Genomic DNA, 22,660 nt, shown 5'->3' with positions numbered 1-22,660 from the left:
TAATCTGACTTTTTTGTTGCTTCCTTTTTGATGCCAACAAAAACACTTACGACTATAATACATAATCTGCTATGTAATAAAATGCTGATCCTTTTGCACATGAAGTTTGTATGTTAACACACTGCACTTAATTATTAAAGAAAATATTTAATCAGATATGTTTTGAATACCAGCTTTAATAATCAGTGCTTTCCTGGCGTATCTTCTTCAGTATCTTTAAAGTAAAATACCTTTAATAACAAAGAGACAAATTTGTAACTTGGCTGTTCAGTGTGACATCATGTTCCATAATGAGAAATTATGCAGAAAAATAACAGTCTGTTGAATGGTCTTTTTGGAGCCATTGCTTATTATCAGATATAAGGTGCCTGTGCTTCAATACGAATACCCACTGTTTAATTGGGGTGTTAAAGTAAACTATTGAAGATTTGCTTTGTTACTTTCAAATGTTGCTTTTATTCACTCTCTCAATTCTGAATTATTGGTCAGAATGAGCGAGTGGAATCTAATGTGCACTATACAATTGATTGTTGACAATTTCCCTTCATCAAAATTTATGAAAACTGATTGAGTATAAAATGTGAGAAGTAGTATACCTCAAGCGTAGAATAAATCTTCATCCCATTGTAATTTTTGTAATATCATTTGACTGGAGATTGGGGTTGCCATTTACTGAACTTTTGCAGTTATCCTAGGGTGGCACGGTGGCTCAGAGGTTAGCACTGCTGCCTCACAGCGCCAGGGGCCGGGGTATGATTCCACTCTTTATACGGAGTTTGCACATTCTCCCCATGTCTGCATGGGTTTCCTTCGGGTCCTCCGGTTTCCTCCCACTGTACAAAGATGTGCAGGCTAGATGGATTGGCCATGCTGAATTGCCCATAGTATTCAGGGATGTCTAGATTAGATGGGTTATAGGGGGATGTGCCTGATGGGCTGCTGTGAGAGTCAGTGTGGACTTGTTGGGCCGAAGGGCCTGTTTCCACACTGTAGGGAGTCTAAGTCATCAATTAATTATGGTTTATCATAATTTGTAGCTTCGGTATTGCAGTGATTGCAATCATAAATATTTGAAGAAGAGGCATAAACTTATTTTTGAAGCCTTTCAGTAGCAAGAATATGGCTTACTTCAATCCTCATGCAGTAAGATGGGTTGAAAAGCTAAACACAAAATGAATTTTGGCTTTTTGTTGTTCAAATATCTACAAGCCAAATAAGGTATAAAAAAAACTCAGCTTGAAAAACTGGTCTGTCAGGAAGTATGCTCTGCCTTCCTTCCACCCAACCTGAGAATAACTTTAAACTTTTAAAGAATCAACGGTTGTCGACCACACCCATTTAGTCAGATTAAAACCAGTACCTATAAAACAATAAATTGTCTTTGCACTCTTGTATATTTTCATTGAGCTAATCTTCAAACGCCAATTATTTCATTTGGCATTAAATAATTGCTTCAGCTACAAGCTTTAGTTCAAACTTTCTCAGTAAATTTAACAAATTTTGTAAAGATGGGTGAATCTGTTTCAGTTATTTATCAGGAAAGTAAGTACCCGACTACTATTGTGTTTTGTTTAAACTTTACTGCATATTTGTATGTTTATGTCAGTAAGTTCTCAGATTAGCCTGAGCTCAGTTTTGAAAGTTACAGCATTTTAATTGACACGTTTTGATGTCTAGCAACTTGGTAGCAAAAATACAGTATCCTCCAAAGATGTTGTTTATTTTTGAAAAGGAGACATTAAGCCATCTAAAAATTATCCCTTCTTGCAGAAGGTATTTCCATCAATGGAGTTTCCCTGTGGAGAAAGAATTTAACATTAAATTCTAACAATCAGGGGGACATGATTGAGGTCTACAAAATCATGATGGGTATAGACAGGGTGGATAGCAAGAAGCTGTTTCCCAGAGTGGGGGACTCAATTACTAGGGGTCATGAGTTCAAAGTGAGAGGGGGAAAGTTTAAGGGAGATATGCGTGGAAAGTTCTTTACGCAGAGGGTGGTGGGTGCCTGGAACGCGTTGCCAGAAGTGGTAGACGCAGACACGTTAGCGTCTTTTAAGATATATCTGGACAGGTACGTGGATGGGCGGGGAGCAAATGGACACAGACCCTTAGAAAAGAGATGACAGGTTAGACAGAGGATCTCGATTGGCGCAGGCTTGGAGGGCCTGCTCCTGTGCTGTAATTTTCTTTGTTCTTTGTTAAAAATGTTTCACTTTCCCAGCAAAAAGAGAACGTCATATTGACTGAAACTGCTTTTTGGGAGATCTTACCGGCGAGTGATATCGTCTAACCAAACTTGCTGGATCTACGTTGGATGCTGTTGGCGTGACATTCAGGCCATCAGCACTTCGCCTATCATTCTCCGCAGCACAGAACTGTCCACCAATCTAGTAAAGTTCATCTCTGTCACATCTTGTTGACAGTCACTTGAATGTAATGATGTATATCATAATTGAAGCCCTATTCTCTCTTTCTCCCATGGCTTACTGTCCTCTCAAACACCGTTTTCTCGACATATCCTCCACTGACAAAAAACCCACAGGCCAATTAAACCATCATTGCTATGCACTTTGCACTCCACGGCGGCCCATTCAATCCATGCATTGCTTGCTTTTCACTTTTCATCTCGTCGTATAGAGTAACCTTCAGAGCAAAATGGCCTAGCAAACAACCTTGGAGCAAAAGGATGGGAAACACAGGAAGTCACCAAGTTTCTTGAGATAAACACAGTCTGTTGAAAGGCAGGATTTTAAATGACCACAGCAGTCCTTACAAAACAGTTTAAGACTCAACCAATAAAAAAAGTGTCATTTTCCCAAATTCCCAAATCCTGAGTACTCGTGCAGAAATTATAGTGAGGTCTTTCACCACACCATTTCATTTTTTCACTTTTGTCAGAAAAATATTTCTCGTAAACGTATCTTGATGTAGCTAGCTAAAATCACACAACAAATTTGGAGCCCATCCTTTCTGTATCTATTATATATTAAAAGAAAACTTCTTTAGACTATTAGTTCTGTTTAAAACCTTGCAAGTGTTTGTATTTTAGAAATTTTGTTTCTGATTTATTGTTGCTCATTTTGTTGTGAATGGACTATAATTTTCTTCCGTCTTTTCAGTCCTTTTGGTGGTGTTAGTACTCTTGAGCATAATCCAAAAATGTGAGGCTTCTGGGGGAATTTCAACGAAGTGCTACCAAAAGTAATATTCCAATCTTTGCACAACGGCTCATTGAAAATGTATTTTTGCAGTTCAGTGTCATCCAACGTAAAAATGTGGAGAGATATTTATTTCATTCCAATAGCATTCAAAAACATTTCTTTGGATATTGGTCTTCAAGTTATGAAGGAATATAAGCCTTTTCACTACCTCTCATTGGCAATTGAAGAGAAGCCATCAGAATGACATTTAAACAAATGGGAATCTTAAGGTCAGCTCACTGAAAAAGTCATTTTCTGTAACTGGGATGAGTGGGCGGTGATTTCATTCTTTCTGAAATTCTTTTGCTAGGATCAGATATTTCTTTATTTGAAACAGAATGTATTTTTTCTTTCCTTACTGATAAGCTTATCTGGATTTGATGTCTACCTTGAGAAGCAAAATCCAAATTATTGGTTGCACTGACAAAATCATAGATACCAAAAATTTTCATAAGCACTGTTTCAAAATCTTTTTTATGACTTTTGCTTCAAGACCAAGTATCCCTCCAATGCTGGCCAACACTAGATTGGTGAACGTTGGTTCTATCTGTGCCATGAAAATGTCAGCCTTGCACACGAGCAGTGAATGATAACCTCCAAATGATGGCTAGCACTTGAAATAAATTTTCATATGACAAGCAGTATTTTTAATTTGTTTTAAATCTTCAGAAAAAAGAACAAAGAAAATCACAGCACAGGAACAGGCCCTTAGGCCCTCCAAGTCCGTGCCGATCCAGATCCTCTATCTAAACTTGTCGCCTATTTTCCAAGGATCTGTATCCCTCTGCTCCCTGCCCATGCATGTATCTGTCTAGGTACACCTTAAGTAACGCTGTCGTGTCTGCTGACAACGCGTTCCAGGCACCCACCACACACTGTGTAAAGAACTTTCCATGCATATCTCCCTTAAACTTTTCCCCTCTCAGCTTGAAATCATGACCCCAAGTTAATTGAATCCCCCACTCTGGGGGGGGGGGGGGGGGAGCTTCTTGCTATCCACCCTGTCTATAGCCCTCATGATTTTCTAGACCTCAATCAGGTCCCCCCCCCACCTCCATCTTTCTAATGTAAATAATTCTAATCTACTCAATCTCTCTTCATAGCTAGCACCCTCCATACCAGGCAACACCCTGGTGAACCTCCTCTGCACCCTCTCAGAAACATCCACATCCTTTTGCTATTGTGGCAACCAGAACTGTATGCAGTATTTCACATGTGGTCGAACCAAAGTCCTATACGACTGTAACATGACCTGACAACTCTTGTACTCAACACCCCGTCCGATGAATGAAAGCTTGCCGAACGCCTTCTATCGACCAGAGTTGCCACCTTCAGGGTACAATGGACCTGAACACCCAGATCTCTCTGTGCAACGGTTTTTCCCAGTGCTTTTCCATTTGTCATGTAGTTTGTTCTTTACTCAAGAATGAGCACACCTTCTGCCTAAAGTGTGATGTGGGAATTCTTCCCCACCTGATATTGTACCTTTAGTAATGCCAGCAAGTCAAATTGATGGTGACAAGTCCACCCAGTACATCCCAGAGGACAATATGAGCATTGGCAAACATTCTTTTCATAGACTATAAGAACCAGGAGCAGGAGTAGGCAAGTCAGCCCTTGAGCCTGCTCCATCATTCAATACTATTATGGCTGATCTCATCTCAGTCGCAACTCTGTTTTGCAGTGCTAAACTATTAACATACTACAGATCAAAAATATTATCTCCTCCTCAAATATTCTTAGTGTCCCAAAATCTACTTCTGGGTCAGTGAATTCCACAGATTCACAATTCTTTGAACAAAGTAATTTGTCCTCTCACTCTCTCACACACTCAAATCAGTTTCCCCTAAAACTATGACCTTTCATTGTAGATTGTCCCACAAGAGAAAATATCCTCTCAATGCCTACTTCGTCAATCTCCTTCATCATCTTTTGTACCTCGGGTCTCATTTCATTCTTCTAAACTCTGCAGAGTACAGGCCTAAGTTGCTCCACCTCTGTTTGTAAGACAAACCCCTCCTCTCTGGAATCAATCTGGTGAACCACCAATTAATTGAGTAGATTAGAACCAACTACATAATTTCTCAAGTAAGGGGACCAAACCAGTACCCTGTACTCCAGTTACAGTCTCAGTAATACCTTGCACAGCAACACTTCCCTGTTTTATATTCTATTCCTTTAGCAATAAATAGCAAAATTCTATTTACCTTCTTTATTATTGACTGAACCTGCATACTAGTTTTCTGTGATTCATGCAGCCGAACACCCAGATCCCTCTGCACTAAAGCATTCTGCAGTTTCTCTCCATTCAGCTAATAAGTTGCCTTTTTTCTGCTGCTCGAAAATGGATCACAGTTTATCTCCATTAAATTTTGTCTGCTCTGAATTTTGGCACTTTCAGCTAACCTATCCATATCAATTTGTAAATTTCTTGTTTCTTCATTGCAATTTACTTTCCCATCTATTTCAGTGTCATTAAGCACGTTTCATTATTAGGGCTATCCACTGTGGCAGTACTTTCACATGCTGTTCCAAGACTCATGCGAACTATGCTTTATAGACAGAAACAAAACCCATGAACGACCTCTCATTATAACACACGTTTTGCATAGTTCTAATAGATTGAACTTAAGCAGAAGACTAAGTATGACTGTAGTTCTAGAGCAGTTAGCTTGACATATTTGTCAACTATTTTCAAAGTTACAAAATGCTTTGTCACTAGAATCAGTTACCGTACTCAAAAGATAATTTAAAATCATTAGTTACTTTGTCCAGCAGCACTAACGGGACAGCATGTTCTGTGCCCATCATGTTGCATTGTTCTGTATCTAATGCAAGATAAATAATTTCACAATTAATATATTTGTTGTTACAAGGCATTGCAGCCAAATGAGTAAAAGAAACCTGCGCAACAACTTGACCTGTTTAATGTTTCAGATAGGTACATATTTTTGGATTGAATTTGCGGGTATGATGTCTTAACATTTGATTCAGGAAAAATTTGCATGCTACATGAGAAACTTAAATAAAAATCTTGCAGTTAATGGCGCAAACATAAACTTCATATGATTGACCTTTGTTTCAGTAGTATTGAAGCAGCTGTGGGGGAAGTGGTGACGATTGCAACACAGTGGAAAACTCTTAATTGTCTGCCTTAGTAGAAGGCAAATTATATGAGCAAGAGTATTTTATTTTTCTTATTTGTATATTCTAACAATTCAGTCTTGCCAATTTGATAGAATTGACAGAGATAGTAGGAACTGCCGATGCTGGAGAATCTGAGATGAGGTGTAGAGCTGGATGAACACAGCAGGCCAAGCAGCATCAGAGGGACAGGAAAGCTGACTATTGGGTCAAGACCCTTCTTCAGAAATGGGGGAGGGGAAGGGGATTCTGAAATAAACAGCGAGAGAGGGGAGGCGGATAGAAGATGGATAAAGGAGAAGATCGGTGGAGAGGAGGCAGACAGATCAAAGAGGTGGGGTTGGAGCCAGTAAAGGAGACTGTAAGTGGGGAGTTAGGGAGGGGATAGGTCAGTCCAGGGAGGACGGGCAGGTCAAGGAGGCGGGATGAGGTTAGTGGGTAGGAGATGGGGGTGAGGCTTGAGGTGGGAGGAATGCTTAGGGAGGTGGAGACAAGCTAGGCTGGTTTTGGGATGCGGTTGGGGGAGGAGAGATTTTGAAGCTTGTGAAGTCCATATTGATATCCTTGGGCTGCAGGGTTCCCAAATGAAAAATGAGATGCTGTTCCTGCGGCTTTCGGGTGGCATCATTGTGGCAATGCAGGAGAAGGATGGACATGTTGTCCAAGGAGTGAGAGGAGGAGTTGAAATGGTTCGCGACTGGGAGGTGTGGTTGTTTGTTGTGAACCAAGCGTAGGTGTTTGGCAAAACAGCCCCCAAGCTTCCGCTTGATTTCCGCGATGTAAAGGAGGCCATAATGGGTACAGCGGATACAGTATACCACGTTGGTGGATGTGCAGGTGAACATCTGTTTGATGTGGAATGTCTTCTTCAGGCCTGGGATAGGGGTGACGGGGTAGCTGTAGGGACAGGTGTAGCTCTTGCTCCAGTTGCGGGGAAAAGTGCCAGGAGTGCTGGGGCTGGAGGGGAGTATGGAGTGGACAAGGGAATCACGGAAACAGTGGCCCCTCTGGAAAGCAGATAATCGTAGGGAGGGAAAAATGTCTTTGATAGTGGTGTCAGATTGCAGATGGCGGAAGTGTCAGAGGATGATGCGTTAGATTCAGAAGTTAGTGAGGTGATACGTGAGGGCAAGGGGTTCCTGTTTTGGTTGTTATTCCGGGTAGGGCATGTGCGGGCTGAGCTGCAGGAAACGTGAGAGACGTGGTTGAGGGCATTTTTGACCACTGTGGAGGGGAAGTTGTGGTCCTTGATAAACGAGGACATCTCGGATGTCTGGGAGTGGAATGCCTCATCTTGGGAGCAGCTGTGGTGGAGGCAAAGGAATTGGGAATAACGGTTGGCCTTTTTGCAGGAAGGTGGGTGAGAGGTGGTGTATTCTAGGTAGCTGTGGGAGTCAGTAGGCTTGAAATGAATATCGGTTTCCAGGTGGATGCCAGAGATGGAGACAGAGGGGTCCACGAAGGAGAGAGAAAGGTATTGGAGATGGCCTAGGTGAACTTAAGGTTGGGGTAGAAGGTGTTAGTGAAGTGGATGAACTGTTCGAGCTCCTCGTGGGAGCACGAGGTGGCACCGATACAGTCATCGATGTAACGGAGACAGAGGTGAGGGATAGGGCCAGTGTAGGTTTGGAAGAGGGATTGTTCCACATATCCTACAAAGAGGCAGGTGTAGCTTGGACCCTTGCGGGTACCCATGGCCACCCCCTTTGTCTCTAGGAAATTGAAGGAGAAGTTGTTAAGGGTGAGGACAAGTTCAGCTAAGCGGATAGAGGTATCAGTGGAGGGGGACTGGTCGGCCTGCGGGACAGGAAGAAGCAGAGGGCCTTTAGGCTATCTGCATAGGGAATGCGAGTGTACAGGGACTGGACATTCATGGGGCCAGGGAATCAAAAGTTTTGGAGGAGACAGAGGGCACGCGTGGTGTCACGGATGTAGGTGGCGAGTTCCTGGATCAAGGGGCAGAAAATGGAGTCGTGAAAAGTAGAGATGAGTTCGGTGGGGCAGGAACAGGCGGCGACAATGGGTCAACCAGGACAGTCAGGTTTGTGGATCTTGGGAAGGAGATATAAGCGGACCGTGCGGGGTTGGGGAACAATGAGATGCTGTGGGTGGAAGGTCACCTGAGGTGATGAGGTTGTGGATGGTTTGGTGGGGGTCATGATCAAGGGGGCGGTAGGAGGAGGTGTCAGAGAGCTAGCGTCTGGCCTCAGCGATGTAGAGGTCAGTGTGCCATACTACAGCTGCACCTCCCTTGTCCGCGGGTTTTGTAGTGATGTTGGGATTGGTGTGGAGGGCTGCACGTCCTGGGGTGGTGAGGTTGGAGTGGGTGAGAGGGGTGGAGAGGTTGAGGCGATTGATGTCTCGACAGCAGTTAGAGATGAAGAGGTCGAGGGAGGGTAGGAGGCCTTGGGGTGGTGTGCAGGAGAAGGGTGTTTGTTGGAGGTGGGAGAAGGTGTCAGTAGAGGGAGGGTTAGACTCACGATTAAAGAAGTAAGCGTGGAGGCGGAGGCGGCAGAAAAACAGTTCACTGTCCAAATGTGAGTTTTATTTGTCGATGTTTGGGTGGAGGGGGACAAAGGTGAGCCTTTTACTGAGGGCTGACAGTTCACCTTCAGTAACGGGGAGGTCTGGGGCTTGGTGAAGACCCGGCAGGGCTGGGTGCTACTGTCTCCTCTGGAGCTGCTGGCTGTGAAGGTGGTGGGTGGAACGCTGTCGGCAGGGCTTAGCTGCTGGCTGTGGAGGTGGTGGGTGAGACTTCACAAGCTCCAAGAACTCCGCTCCCCTGACTGCATCGCAAAACCAGCACAGCTCGTCCCCACCTCCCTAACCAGTCCTCCCAACTCAACCCCCACCCCCATCTCCTAACCACTGACCTCATCCTGCCTCCTTGACCTGTCCGTCCTCCCTGGACCGAGCTATCCCCTCCCTAACGCCCCACCTACATTCACCTTCACTGGCTCCAACCCTGTCTCTTTGACCTGTCAGTCTCCTCTCCACCTATCTTCTTTATCCATCTTCTATCTGCCTCTCCCTCTCTCCCTATTTATTTCAGAATCTCCCTCCCCTCCCCCATTTGTGAAGAAAGCTTGTTTTATGACCAGTTAATAGGTAACCACTTTTCTGTGGAAGGTAGTTGGGGGGGGTATTAGAGTTGGCCATCCAATCAAAAGATATCAGTCTTTCCACTGTCTGCCCTGTGATTTCATTATGACTTCTTAGAATTTCAATCTTTTCCAGTTTAATGGGAGAGTATACATTTTTAAACTGTTCAATTCTTATAATTTGTAATTAGTTTCTTTATATACTATGCAATCTATAGATTTTGATTAAATTAGTTTGAGATTTCTAAAGTTACTTCTGAGACATTGTAAAATTTTAAACCTTTGATCATTTTAGAACCAACTATGCGGTGTATTATTCTTTGTTCTGTGATTATGTCAAGGAAATCAATTCCTCACTAGGCATCCTTTCTAGCGAAATGTTAAATTGAAAGCAAATTGCAATGCTGTCTTAGTTTTTATCCAGACACATCTTTTTGCCTTAGAACAATCCATATTCAAATATCTGAGGAGCAGTAGTACTTAAGGTTTTCTAGTTGTTAGTACTTGCCGTAGAATTACATTGTTCTAGTTGTTCACTAGTACCCTTTCCTAACAAGATAACAAATTGTGAAGCTGGATGAACACAGCAGGCCAAGCAGCATCTCAGGAGCACAAAAGCTGACATGAAGGGTCTAGGCCTGCTGTTTGGCCTGCTGTGTTCATCCAGCTCCACACTTTGTTATCTTGGATTCTCCAGCATCTGCAGTTCCCATTATCACTCATTCCTAACAGGTGTATTAAACATGATTTTCTTGGATTCAGGCAATCATTTCAATGTTACAGTGAAATACACTAAACTTTGTGAACCTTGCCTAAAGTAAGATCAATTTGACCCTAACTATCAATCATAAACAAATAAGATTTGTTTTGCCTCTGGTAAGTAAACGTTTTGCAATCCGTAAAAGTCAATTTGTCTGAAAATCTGAAATTATAGTGAGGAAAAAACATTGTGTTCATTTCAATGTTAAATGCCACTGGAACTGTAACATTGGGCAAGTTATAGTAATTGCAGTCTTCTGAAGTTAAAGACAAGCAAATATTTGGGTGCCTTCCTTCTAATACGCTGTTCTCTTCTCCAGCCAGAAATCAAGAAGTACTCAATAAGAATGTGGAAAAGAACTTAAGTTGCCAGGAAAGCCCTTGGATAAACAACAGCTGTGAATTAATCAGGGATTTAAGATGATGGGCTGATAGGCATCATCAGTCCACACCTGTAAGTACGTATATTGTATTATAAATTATTTACATTTAAGGGAATAGTAGGGATCTGCAAAAGTTTTTGATTTTGGGTCTGACTTTCTGAAATAGCAAGGTATTTCAGACAAGCAACTTGCTTTTGGAGTTGATTTTGCCTAATTCTCTAAACTCCTGGATTGGTAGAGAAATAATTTAGGCTTAATACTCCAAGCAACTGTGTTTGACTCTGCGGCTGATAACAATTTCATTTTAATTCTGTTTTTGTTCCATGATCGGTCAGGATGATATAATTGCATTTGTATTTCAATATGCGCATCTTATCAAATATATATGGCATTTTTTATAGTACTACTATAAAACCAATTACGATTTCTGCAGTGTGAAACAAAGTAAATTCGTATTTCTATTGTATTTTGAATACAAGGTACTTCTCATGCAAAAAAGCTAAACAGTTTCAGCTTATCTCCAGATTGACACTTCTTGGTTATAAAGATTTTGGGCTTAATTTTATCTGATAAAATCTGATAATTGTCAATTTTGTAGAGTTTCATGGAGGGTTTTTCTCTGCGATCGTGAGTGAAATTTCTCATGCAGTTCTCTGCTACTCGCCTCATTCTGTGTGCAGTATGCTCCTCTGGTGCTGCACTCAAGCTATCCTGCATTCACCTCCACTGCAAGCACCCATCACTATCGGACCTTTTAGGATTTCCAGTGCCATATTTAAAGCCCCACATCACTTGCCACCAGCCCTGAAGAACCCTTCCCAATACAATCTCAAATTCATGGTTGTACTGCTATTTTGTATCATCACCTATTTTGATTGACAATTATTAAAATGCACCTACAAGCATGAAGCTAGGCAGGCTTCCCATCCTTGGTGCCATACCATGTTAGAATCTTAACAGAAGCAGTATTGTTCCTTCTCAGACACCTAGCGTAACGCAACATTTTGTTAAATGTGGGACCATTATGTGTTGGAAAATCTTCAAACAGTTGAAATCGCCAACTTCTGGTGAACAACAGGAGTAGCAACTTTATTTCTTGTTGTGTTTTCTTCATATACATTTCAGAAATAAAAAAGGGCTGCTTGCCCTTCAAGCAATAGCAAATTTGCTGTTAATGAACAATCTCTTCATCCAACTCCGTTATTATACACGGGTATCATTTAAGACCAATGTGGCTTATGGTGCCTGAGGATGAATTACTCTATTATTCCAAAGGCGATGTTCCTCCTGCTCAAGGTGTGTATCTTTCTTCTGGTGACTGCTGCTGTTGTCCCAGTTCTTCACCATCCGACACTTCCCTATTTCCATGCTCGAGTTGCACAGAGCACAGCACATTCTGTCTACACTGTACTGAGACCCACCTTGTCTTTCAAATTAAAAAATGACTGTCCAAACATCATAACCTTGTTTATAATAAGATGAAACAAACAATTACAGATGCTGGAGATATGAAACAAGCAAGAACAAATATTAGTGGAGAAACTCAGCAACTCAGAAGACACAGATTTCTCTCCACAAATGCTGTTCTCAAGGATATAAACCGACATGGCAGCTTCCAGGGAAGCTGGTGCAGACTTCTGCAATGTGGTATTGACAATCACGGACGATTGTACACTGTGGGAATGAACCCATGTTTGCTGATGTAATCTGCTTCCTTATAGGAAATGCAGAAGGGTTGGCCTGTGATTCTGGATTGCTTTTCACTGGACAATGCTGGTCAGTAAGTAAGTAAGTAAAGTAAAGGTCCTCTGAGTTCCAAATAAAGAAATACCTGATCCCAGCAAAAGAACTTCAGAAAGAAACAAGAATAGAAATCAAAAACAGAAAGATAAGAAGCAAAAACGGAAGATGAAAAATTGAAGGGCAAAAAACAAATTGGGCCATAATGCAAAATAAAGCTGAAATGATGAACAAGGGTAAACAGATAAGCCTGAAGGTTTTATGTCTCAATGTAAGGAGTATTCACAATAAGTTAGGTTAAGTAACAGCATAGGTAGATAGATATAAAAAATTATGGTATAGTTGTGGTTAAAAAGATATGGCTGCAGGGGTATCAAGGATGATAACAGAACTATTCATTATTTAGGAAGCATAGACAAAAAGTGAAAGGAGATGGGGTAGCATTTTGGTAAAAGATTAAACCAATGCATTAGTGGGAAAGGATATTCACTTGAAAAATCATGATGTGGAATCTGCTTGGGTAAAGACAAGAGAAACAAAAGGGCAAAAAACATTGCTGGGGATTGTCTACAGGTGTCCCAAAAGTGGTGAAAATGTCAGGGAAGGTGCTAAACAATAAATCAGAGATGCATACTATCAGGGTATAGCTGTACTCGTGGGTGACTTTAATTTATATATAGATTGGTCAAACCAAACATGAAATAATATTGCAAAGGAGAATTTCCAGGAGCGTGTATGTGGTAGTTTTAGACTACTGCATTTTGGAGCCAACCAGAGAACAGGCATAGATTATTCTAAACTGGGTACTCTGCAATGGGAAAGAATTAGTTAACAATCCTATTGCTGGAAGAGCCACTGCAATATGATAGCTTTCTTCCTTAAGATGGGAAATGAGGTGGTTAAATCCAAAACTAGGGTCCGAGGGCAGCACAGTGGCGCAGTGGTCAGCATTGTTACCTCACAGCGCCAGGGGCCTGGATTGGATTCCACCCTCAGGTGATTGCATGGAGTTTGCGCATTGTTCCCATGTCTGCTTGGGTTTCCTTAGACTGCATGGGTTTCTTCCCAAAGTACAAACATGTGCAGGTTTGGCAGATAGACCATTCTGAATTGCCCATGCGTTCCAGGATAAGAGGATTAGCCATAGGAATGCTGGTTTACAGAGGTAGGATGGTGAACTGGGGTGTGGGTTTGGGTGGGATGCTGTTCAGAAGGTTGATGTGGACTCGATAGGCTGAATGACCTGCATTCCCACGGTAAGGATTCTGTAATTCTATGAAATCTAAATAACGGGAATCGTGACAGTGTGAGCCACAAATTGGCAAGGATAGATTGGGGAACCTTAAGAAACGGGTTGATCGTGGTTAGGCAATGGTTCATATTTAAAGAATGAGCACACGATTAACGATAGTTATTCATTCCTGTCCTGTGCAAAAATGAAGCAGATAAGCTGTGCAAACATGGTTTACAAAACAAATTAAAGATAGAATTAGATCCAAAGAGGAGACATACAAAATTGTCAGGAGGAAACTGTTGGAGTCTGAGAACTAGAAGCATACAGCAAAAGAGGACAAAAGGTTGATCAAGAGAGGAAAATAATGTATGAGTAAAATTTTCAGAAAACAGAGCTGATTATACAAGCTTCTATAAATATGTGAAGAGGAAACATTAGAGCAACAAATGTAGATCTGTTACAGTCAGAAGCTGGGGAAATCATAATGGGGAACAAAGAAATGGTAGAAGAATTGAACAAACATTTTGGTTTTGTCTTCACAAAAGAAGGAACTAACAACGTCTCTGAAATGTTAGGGAACCAAGGGTAGAGTGAGAGGGCAGAATTGAACGAAATGCGTATTATCAAGAAAATGGGGAAATTAATAGATTTAAGTGCTGACAGATCATCAGGTCTTGATAATCTGAATCCTAAAGTAAGTGACTGCAGAAATATTGGATGTTATGGCGGTCAACTTCCAAATTTCTGTAGACTTTGAAACAGTTCCTACAAATTTGGACAGTAGCAAATGTAACCACATTATTTAAATAAAGTGAGGGTAATAAAAAACAGATTTACTGAACAGTTAGTCGAACACCGTAGCAGGGTAAATGCTGGAGTCTAGAATAAAAGATGTGATAACAGAACATTTGGAAGTCATTCAGAGGTAATGGGAACTGCAGATGCTGGAGAATCCAAGATAACAAAGTGTCGTCAAGGCCATGAAACGTCAGCTTTTCTGCTCCTAAGATGCTGCTTGGCCTGCTGTGTTCATCCAGCTCCACACTTTGTTATATTTGGAAGGCATTAACTGGATCGAACAATGCCAGCACAGTTTTATGAAAAGCATTCATACTTAATGACATAGAGTCAGAGGATGTGGAGTCTGTATGGGTTGAGTTGAGGAACCACAAAGGCAAAGAAACCATAATGGGAGTTATGTACAGACCTCCTAACAGTGATCAGGACCAGGGTCGCAAGATGCACCGGGAAATAGATAGGGCATGTCAGAAAGGAAAGGTCATGGTGATCATGGGGGACTTCAATATGCAGGTGGACTGGGTGAATAATGTTGCCAGTGGATCCAAAGAAAGGGAATTCATGGAATGTTTGCAGGATGGCTTTTTGGAACACCTTGTGATGGAGCCCACAAGGGAGCAGGCTATTCTGGACTTAGTGCTATGTAATGAGCCTGACGTTATAAAAGTTCTTCAACTAAGGGAACACTTAGGAGGCAGCGATCATAATATGATAGAGTTCAGTCTTCAGTTTGAAACAGAGAAGGCAAAATCGGATGTAATGGTGTTACAGTTAAATTGAGGTAATTACAGGGGCATGAGAGAGGAATTGACGAAAATCGACTGGAAGCAGAGCCTAGCGGGGAAGATAGTAGAGCAACAATGCCAGGAGTTTCTGGGTGTAAGTGAGGACTCAGGACAGAAGTTCATCTCAAAGAAAAGAAAGATTATCCGGGGTGGGATTAGACAGCCATGGTTGACAAAGGAATTCAGGAAATGTATCAAAGAAAAAGAGACAGCCTATAAAGTGGCCAAGAGCACTGGGAAATCAGAAGATTGGGAAGGCTACAAAAACAAATGGAGGATAACAAGGAGAGAAATAAGGAAGGAGAGGATCAAACATGAAGGTAGGCTAGCCAGTAATATTAGAAATGATAGTAAAAGTTTCTTTCAATATATAAGAAACAAACAAGAGGCAAAAGTAGACATTCGGCCATTCCAAATTGATGCTGGAAGGCTAGTGATGGGATGGGAGATAAGGAAATAGCTGAAAAACTTAAGTATTTTGTGTCAGTCTTCACGGTGGAAGACATGAGTAGTATGCCAACAATTAGGGAGAGTCAGGAGGCAGAGCTGAGTATGGTAGGCATTACCAAAGAGAAAGTACTAGAAAACCTAAAAGATCTAAAAATTGATACATCTCCTGGCCCTGATGGGATACATCCTAGAGTTCTGAGGAAGGTGGCTGAGGAAATAGCGGAGGCTTTGGTCGTGATCTTTCAAAAGTCACTGGACTCTGGGAAGGTCCCAGATGATTGGAAAATTGCTGTTGTAACCCCCTTGTTTAAGAAACGATCAAGGCAAAAGATGGAAAATTATAGGCTGATTAGCCTAACCTCAGTTGTTGGTAAAATTCTAGGATCCATTGTTAAGGATGAGATTTCTAAATTCCTGGAAGTGCAGGATCAGATTAGAACAAATCAATGTGGATTTAGTAAGGGGAAGTCGTGCCTGACCAACCTGTTAGAATTCTTTGAAGAGGTAACAAGTATGTTAGACCAGGGAAACCTAGTGGATGTTATCTATCTAGACTTCCAAAAGGCCTTTGATAAGGTGCCTCACGGGAGGCTACTGAGCAAGGTAAAGGCCCATGGTGTTCGAGGTGAGCTACTGGCTTGGATTGAGGATTGGCTGACAGAAGGCAGAGAGTTGGGATAAAAGGCTCTTTTTCGGAATGGCAACCGGTGACGAGTGGTGTCCCGCAGGTTTCAGTGTTGGGGCCACAGCTGTTCACTTTATATGTTAATGGCCTGGATGAAGTGACTGAGGGCATCCTGGCCAAGCTTGCCTATGATACGAAGATGGGTGGACAGGCAGGTAATACTGTGGAGGTGGGGAGGCTGCAGAAAGACTTAGACAGTTTAGGAGAGTGGCCCAGGAAATGGCTGATGAAACTCAATGTGAGCAAATGTGAGGTTTTGCACTTTGGAAAATAGAATACAGGCATGGACTATTTTCTAAACGGTGAGAAAATTCGTAAAGCAGAAGCATACAGGGATCTGAGAGTGTTGGTCCAGGATTCTCGAAATGTTAACTTGCAGATAGAGCCCGTGATTAAGAAAGTAAATGTACTGTTGTTGTTTATCTCAAGAGGGTTGGAATATAAAAGCAGTGATGTGCTTTTGAGACTTTACAAAGCTCTAGTTAGGCCCCATTTAGAATACTGTGTCCAATTTTGGGCCCCACACCTCAGGAAGGACACACTGGCCCTAGAGCATGTCCAGTGGAGATTCTCACATATGATCCCTGGAATGGTAGGCTTAACGTACGATGAACAGCTAAGGATCCTGGGGTTGTATTAATTAGAGTTTAGAAGGTTGAGGGGAGATCTAATAGAAACTTACAAGATAATGTGTGGCTTAGAAAGGGTGGACACTGGGGAGTTTCCATTAGGCGGGGAGACCAGGACCCGTGGGCACAGCCTTAGAATTAGAGGGGGTAAATTTAAAACGGAAATGAGACATTTCTTCAGCCAGAGAGTGGTGGGCTTGTGGAATTCAATGTCACGGAGTGCAGTGGAGGCCGGGACGTTGGATGCCTTCAAGGCAGAGATCAATAAATTCTTGATCTCACAAGGAATCAAGAGCTACGGGGAGAGTGCAGGGACGTGGAGTTGAAATGCCCATCAGCCATGATTTAAATGACAGAGTGGACTCGATGGGCCGAATGGCCTTACTTCCACTCCTGTGTCTTATGGTCTTAATCAATCTACTGGAATTTTTTGATGATGTAACTGGTAGAACAGAAAAGGGAGAACCAGTGAATGTGACGTATTTTGTGTTCAGAAGGCTTTTCATAAGATTTCTCATTAGAGGCCAGTAGACAAACTTAAAGCGCATGAGATGAGGGTGATACATTGGCATGTTTCAAGAATTGATTGACAGATGGGAAGCAGAGAATGGGAATAAATACATCTTTTTGTAAGTGGGAGGAATTGACTTAGCCGGGTACAGCAAAGATCTATGCTTGGATATATGTCAAAACCATATGTGTGGTGAGTGTTTTAATCATGCTGTTCAGACTTGTGTCGCATCTCTGGAGCAGGTAGATTTGAAATCAGGCCTTCTGGCTCACGGGCAGGGATACAGCCACTGTGCCACAAAATCCCATCTGCATTCTCAACCACAAAGCTCAAGATTTAATTACGAAAATGGGCCAGACCTGTAGGGTGCCATTGTGAAAGGAGATATATGAAGAAATTAGACTTTAATAATTTTCTAACCAATTAACGTTTAAAGCCTTATCATTAGTGTAGTGCAGCAACAATCACATTTGATATGAACTGTCGGTAAGTGACTGATGTCCATGAGTTTAGTTTTGAGACAGATTTTTCCAAGAGTGTTCTTATAATAAATTCAGTTTTGTGTAGAATTCATAACTCGTGTCAAATTAACACACCTTGGTTCTAATTTATTGAGAGTTTTGTTTGCAAATACGTTTAGGTTCAGTTGAAAATTTTCAGCGGCGGAAAGGTCTTTCTGATGTGATCTTGTTTTCGATGAACAATTATAACATTACTGCTTGGATAAGCTTTAGATTGAGATGAACATATTGAAGCATGTTTTAAATGCAAGAATTTTCATGCAACTAATTTCTCCTCCTTTTTGCTTTCAACTTTTTCTAGATTTCCTAATAAAATTGGACACAGCAATGAATATGGCAAGGTGACATCATAACATCCAACAATTGTTCAACTCTGCAACTACATAGTATCTCAGCTTGCAATGTGAATTTGTTCTGTGGTCAGACATTAAAAAATCAGTGTTGTGATTCATTCTTCATGTAAACTCCATTGAACAAAACACTAGTTGTTTCAGTATTGCTAATTATATTTAGAACAACTTGGAATTCCTAAGTGGATCAAGAAACTTGCCACATTTTCTTTTTAACAGTTTACCCTTGTAAAGATTTTACCTTTCAATGATCAGAGACTGTGGTCAACCACTTTGTAAAATAATTAAGGGGAGTAACCTTGATCATTGCTGTAACTTTGCAATATATTCAAGACTATGAGGAGACCGAATAAACATCGACAGCTCCAATTCTTTAGTCTGTTCAGCAGGAAACCTAAATCAAAATCAAAGCTGGAGATGTCCACAGTTGCAGTTGAGGGAATACGTGCAAAAACTGAAAATGAAGATGAAAAGAAAATGTCCTCCACTAACAGAACAACGCACTCATCCAGTAATGAACAGTTGTTGGGTACACTAGAGTGCCCACTCTGTCTTCTTAGCCAACCTCGATCCCAGTTCCCAGAGATCACTTCTTGTCACCATCGTTCTTGCCTGGCTTGTTTACAGCAATATTTGAAGATTGAAATTACAGAGAGTCGGGTCAATGTTGCCTGTCCAGAATGTTCTGAGTTATTTCATCCATCGGACATCCGCATGATTCTCAACAATGGCAGTTTGATGGAAAAGTACGAGGAGTTCATGCTGAGAAGATACCTTGCATCAGACCCAGATGCCCGATGGTGCCCTGCACCTGACTGTAGGTATGTCCGGCATGACTAATCAATTTGATTTATTTGTAGCATGTATGTTCTATTTTAGAACATGAACAAAGAACAATAGAGTGGAGAACAGGCCCTTTGGCCCTCAATATTGAGCCGACCTGTGAACTAATCTAAGCCCATCCCCCTACACTATCCCATCATCATCCATCTGCTTATCCAAGGACTGTTTAAATGCCCCTAATGTGGCTGAGGTAACTACATTGGCAGGCAGGGCGTTCCACACCCTTACCACTCTCTGAGTCAAGAACCTGCCTCTGACATCTGTCTTAAATCTATCACCCCTCAATTTGTAGCTATGCCCCCTCATACAAGCTGACGTCATCAAGCTCGGAAAAAGACTCTCTCACTGTCCACCCTATCTAATCCTCTGATCATCTTGTATGTCTCTATTAAATCCCTTTTAGCCTTCTTCTCTCCAGTGAGAACAGACCCAAGTCCCTCAGCCTTTCTTCATAAAGCCTTCGCTCCAGACCAGGCAATATCCTGGTAAATCTCCTCTGCAACTTTTCCAATGTTTCCACATCCTTCCTGTAATGGGGCAACCAGAACTGCACGCAATATTCCAAGTGAGGTCGCACTAGCGTTTTGTACAGTTGCAGCATGACATCAGGGCTCCGGAACTCAATCCCTCTACCAATAAAACCTAACACACCATAAGCCTTCTTAACAGCACTGTTAACCTGGATGGCAACTTTCAGGGATCTATGTACATGGACACAAAGATCCTTCTGCACACCCATACTACCATCCACTTTTCTCCAACTAATTACCATATAAATGAGGGAGATGAAATTGATGATGCAAGAGTAAGCTACTTTTGGGAATGATATTTATCACCAGCTATATGCTGAGTTATTGTATGTTCATTCATGGCATGTGGACATTGTTGACTAGACCACCATTTATTGCCGATTCTTAATTGGCCAGAGGGCAGTTAAGAGTCGCCCGCTCTGGTCTGGAGTTATATGTAGGCTGGACCAAGTAATTACATTAGTGAACCAGATAGGTATTTCCAACAACCGATGAAGGTTCCATGGCCATCATTAAATTTTTAATTCTGGATGTTTGTATTCCATATGCCATAGTGGGATTCAATCCTAGGTCTGCAGAACATTATATAATCTCTGGATTAAGATTTTAGCAATAGTACCACTAGGCCATCACCTTCCAAGGTTATTGTTGCTAATAACATAGAAAATACATATGCAAGCTAAGACAATAACACAAGGAAAATGTACGGGAGTTGTCTCCTCAAGTTGCTGTACAGTTGAGTTAACTCATGGCTGATTTTCAGCCTCTGTCCGGTTTCTCACCTGATCCTTGCATCCCTGGGTTCCCTTTTATATCAAAGAAGCTTTTTTCCTTCATCTTAGATCTGCTCATCAACTAAATACCTCCCACTTCTCTGAGTTGAAGATTTCCAAAGATTGCTGTTTGAGTGGAAACCAAAACTCATCATTTCCACTCTAAGGGCCCAGCCAACCCTTTCTCCTGGTATTATTCTCCCTAATACTAGAGAGTTCAGTTTAATCTATAATATGTCCAGTTTATTTTCACGTTAAGTTCATGTTTGACATCTCCCTGAAGATGCAATACGTTAACTCCTGTCTGAGTCATGCTTTGTCTCGGGCTTAAGCCAGACATTCTCTCTCAAGCCAGGTTCTACTGGCATTGGATAGTTAGAAGAAAGCAACTTTTGATAATGTATGCTATAGGTAAAATGACTGGAACTGTGACAAGTGTACCTGGGACTTCAGGCTGTCATGAAGACGACAAATAGCAAAGAAGAAAAATGATTGAGTGTCACCATAGGGGATCATAGTGCAGTTTTTTTTCTCCACACCCCTCAATTTTGGACTGATTTGTTTGATTGATTTTATTGTCACGTGTGCCGAAATACAGTGAAAAAGTTGCTTATCAGCAGTGTAGGCATATCACAGTAATCAAAGGACGTAAAGATCAAAAAGACTTGGAGGCACACAGTTACATTATTTGAGGTTTGAGACCATTCAACAGTCTGATGATGGCCAGAAGAAACCTGCGTGCGCGTGTTAAGGCTTCTATATCTCCTGCCTGATGGAAGAGGTTGCCGGAGGTCATTACCAGAGTTCAATGTGTCTTTGATTATGTTGGCTACCTTTCCATGGCAGCAAGCAGTATAAAGAGTCCATGGATGGAAGGTTGGCTTCCATGATGGTCTGGACTGTGCGAACAACTTTCTGTAGTTTCTTACTGTCTTGGGAAGAGCTTTTGCATACTAGGCCATTATGTACCCGATCAGTGTGCTTTCAAAGGTACATCTGTAATATTTGGTGAGGGACCTTATGGACATGCCAAATTTCTTGAGCCACCTGTGGAAGAAGAGGTGTTGTGCTGTCTTGAATGTCGCATCTACTTAGAAGCACAGGACAGGTCATCGGTTGTCGTCACTCCAAGGAACTTGATGCGCTTCACCCTCTCAACCTCAGTTCCATTGATGTAGATGGGGGCATGTTCGCCTCCTTTCTGAAGTCGATGATCAGTTCTTTATTTTTGCCACATGATGTATGTCCACATAATATCAGTACCATTGAACTGACCGTTTCGAGCAGCGTGGAGAAAATGGTTTTGAGGGAAAGGAAGGCCATGATCTAGCTGAATTGTAGAGTGGGTTTGATAGGCTGCATATGACATTTGAATGTACTCACTTCATTTTCTCTATAGCATTTAATAAAGCCGTGGACAGCTTATTACACGAGCATAGGGTCATGCTACAATTTTTCTTGGCCATATTTTAAAAGTCTAGGCCTTTGGAACATTTTACATACGTATTTGCAGGGTTTTTTGCAAACCTTTTTATTGGAACAGAATATGTTATAATTTTACATGGCAATGTGGACCTTCTTGCTTCTTCTATATTCATGAACTTAAATTTGGTGTGCTTTTCGTTGGAGCTTGGCTCAAAGAATGTTTGCTGTCAGTATTCTCCTTCTACTAAAATGCTGAGAATCTGATTTATTCAACTTGTCTGAATACTGAGCTTTTGAATAACTTTGTGTTTTTATCTTCAAATGATGTCAAATGTATCATTTTGGCATAATTTGTGTGGTCAGCATGACGGCGATTCAGCTGGTATTTCTACATTTATTGTAATATGTAGTAGATTGCTAAATACTGGGTCTGTCAGGGAAATCGGCAATTTAAATTGGACATAACTATTTGATGTGCCGAGTTGTCCAGCATTAGTGATAGCTGTTTAATATTTTTGAAACCTGGCAAAGTGTGATACAGATACCTGGACCATCTGTTACAGATTTAATCTTACTGCTGGGGGTTGGTATTTGTGATACTGCCTAAATATGCCCAATTTTACCTTATTTTGAGGGAAAGGCTCTGAATCATGGTTGTGGAGGTGGGAAAGCTATTGATGGAACTGACTTTTTCCAGTTTTCCACTCTACTATGGTAAAAAGACTTCTGGCGCAAGCATGTTTTGGACAGAACCTTAGAATAAAGACAGCACGGAATGAAACCATTTGGTCTGTTG

General features: G+C 41.5%; 1 protein-coding gene across 8 annotated transcripts in view; it reads left to right on the top strand.

The window, feature by feature from the left end:
* si:ch211-278j3.3 (E3 ubiquitin-protein ligase RNF19A) overlaps positions 1-22,660 on the top strand; it is an 81,197-nt gene that overhangs the window by 30,421 nt on the left and 28,116 nt on the right. For 7 of the 8 annotated variants that reach the window (XR_009445678.1, XM_059645316.1, XM_048530248.2 and 4 more), the window contains 2 exons: positions 10,528-10,661; positions 18,245-19,114. Coding sequence is in view for 7 of the 8 variants with exons in the window: in XM_059645316.1 (XP_059501299.1) it covers positions 18,630-19,114 (485 nt within the window). In the remaining variant the exon portion in view is untranslated. Of the gene's footprint in view, positions 1-10,527; positions 10,666-18,244; positions 19,115-22,660 lie in introns of all 8 variants that reach the window. The other variant, XM_048530249.2, reaches the window with a different exon arrangement.

This window comes from Stegostoma tigrinum, chromosome 4 (genome assembly GCF_030684315.1).
Source record: "Stegostoma tigrinum isolate sSteTig4 chromosome 4, sSteTig4.hap1, whole genome shotgun sequence".
NCBI classification, from domain to species: Eukaryota; Metazoa; Chordata; class Chondrichthyes; order Orectolobiformes; family Stegostomatidae; genus Stegostoma; species Stegostoma tigrinum.
Note: the sequence above shows the minus strand (reverse complement) of the source record. Positions and strands in the feature narration are given on the sequence as shown.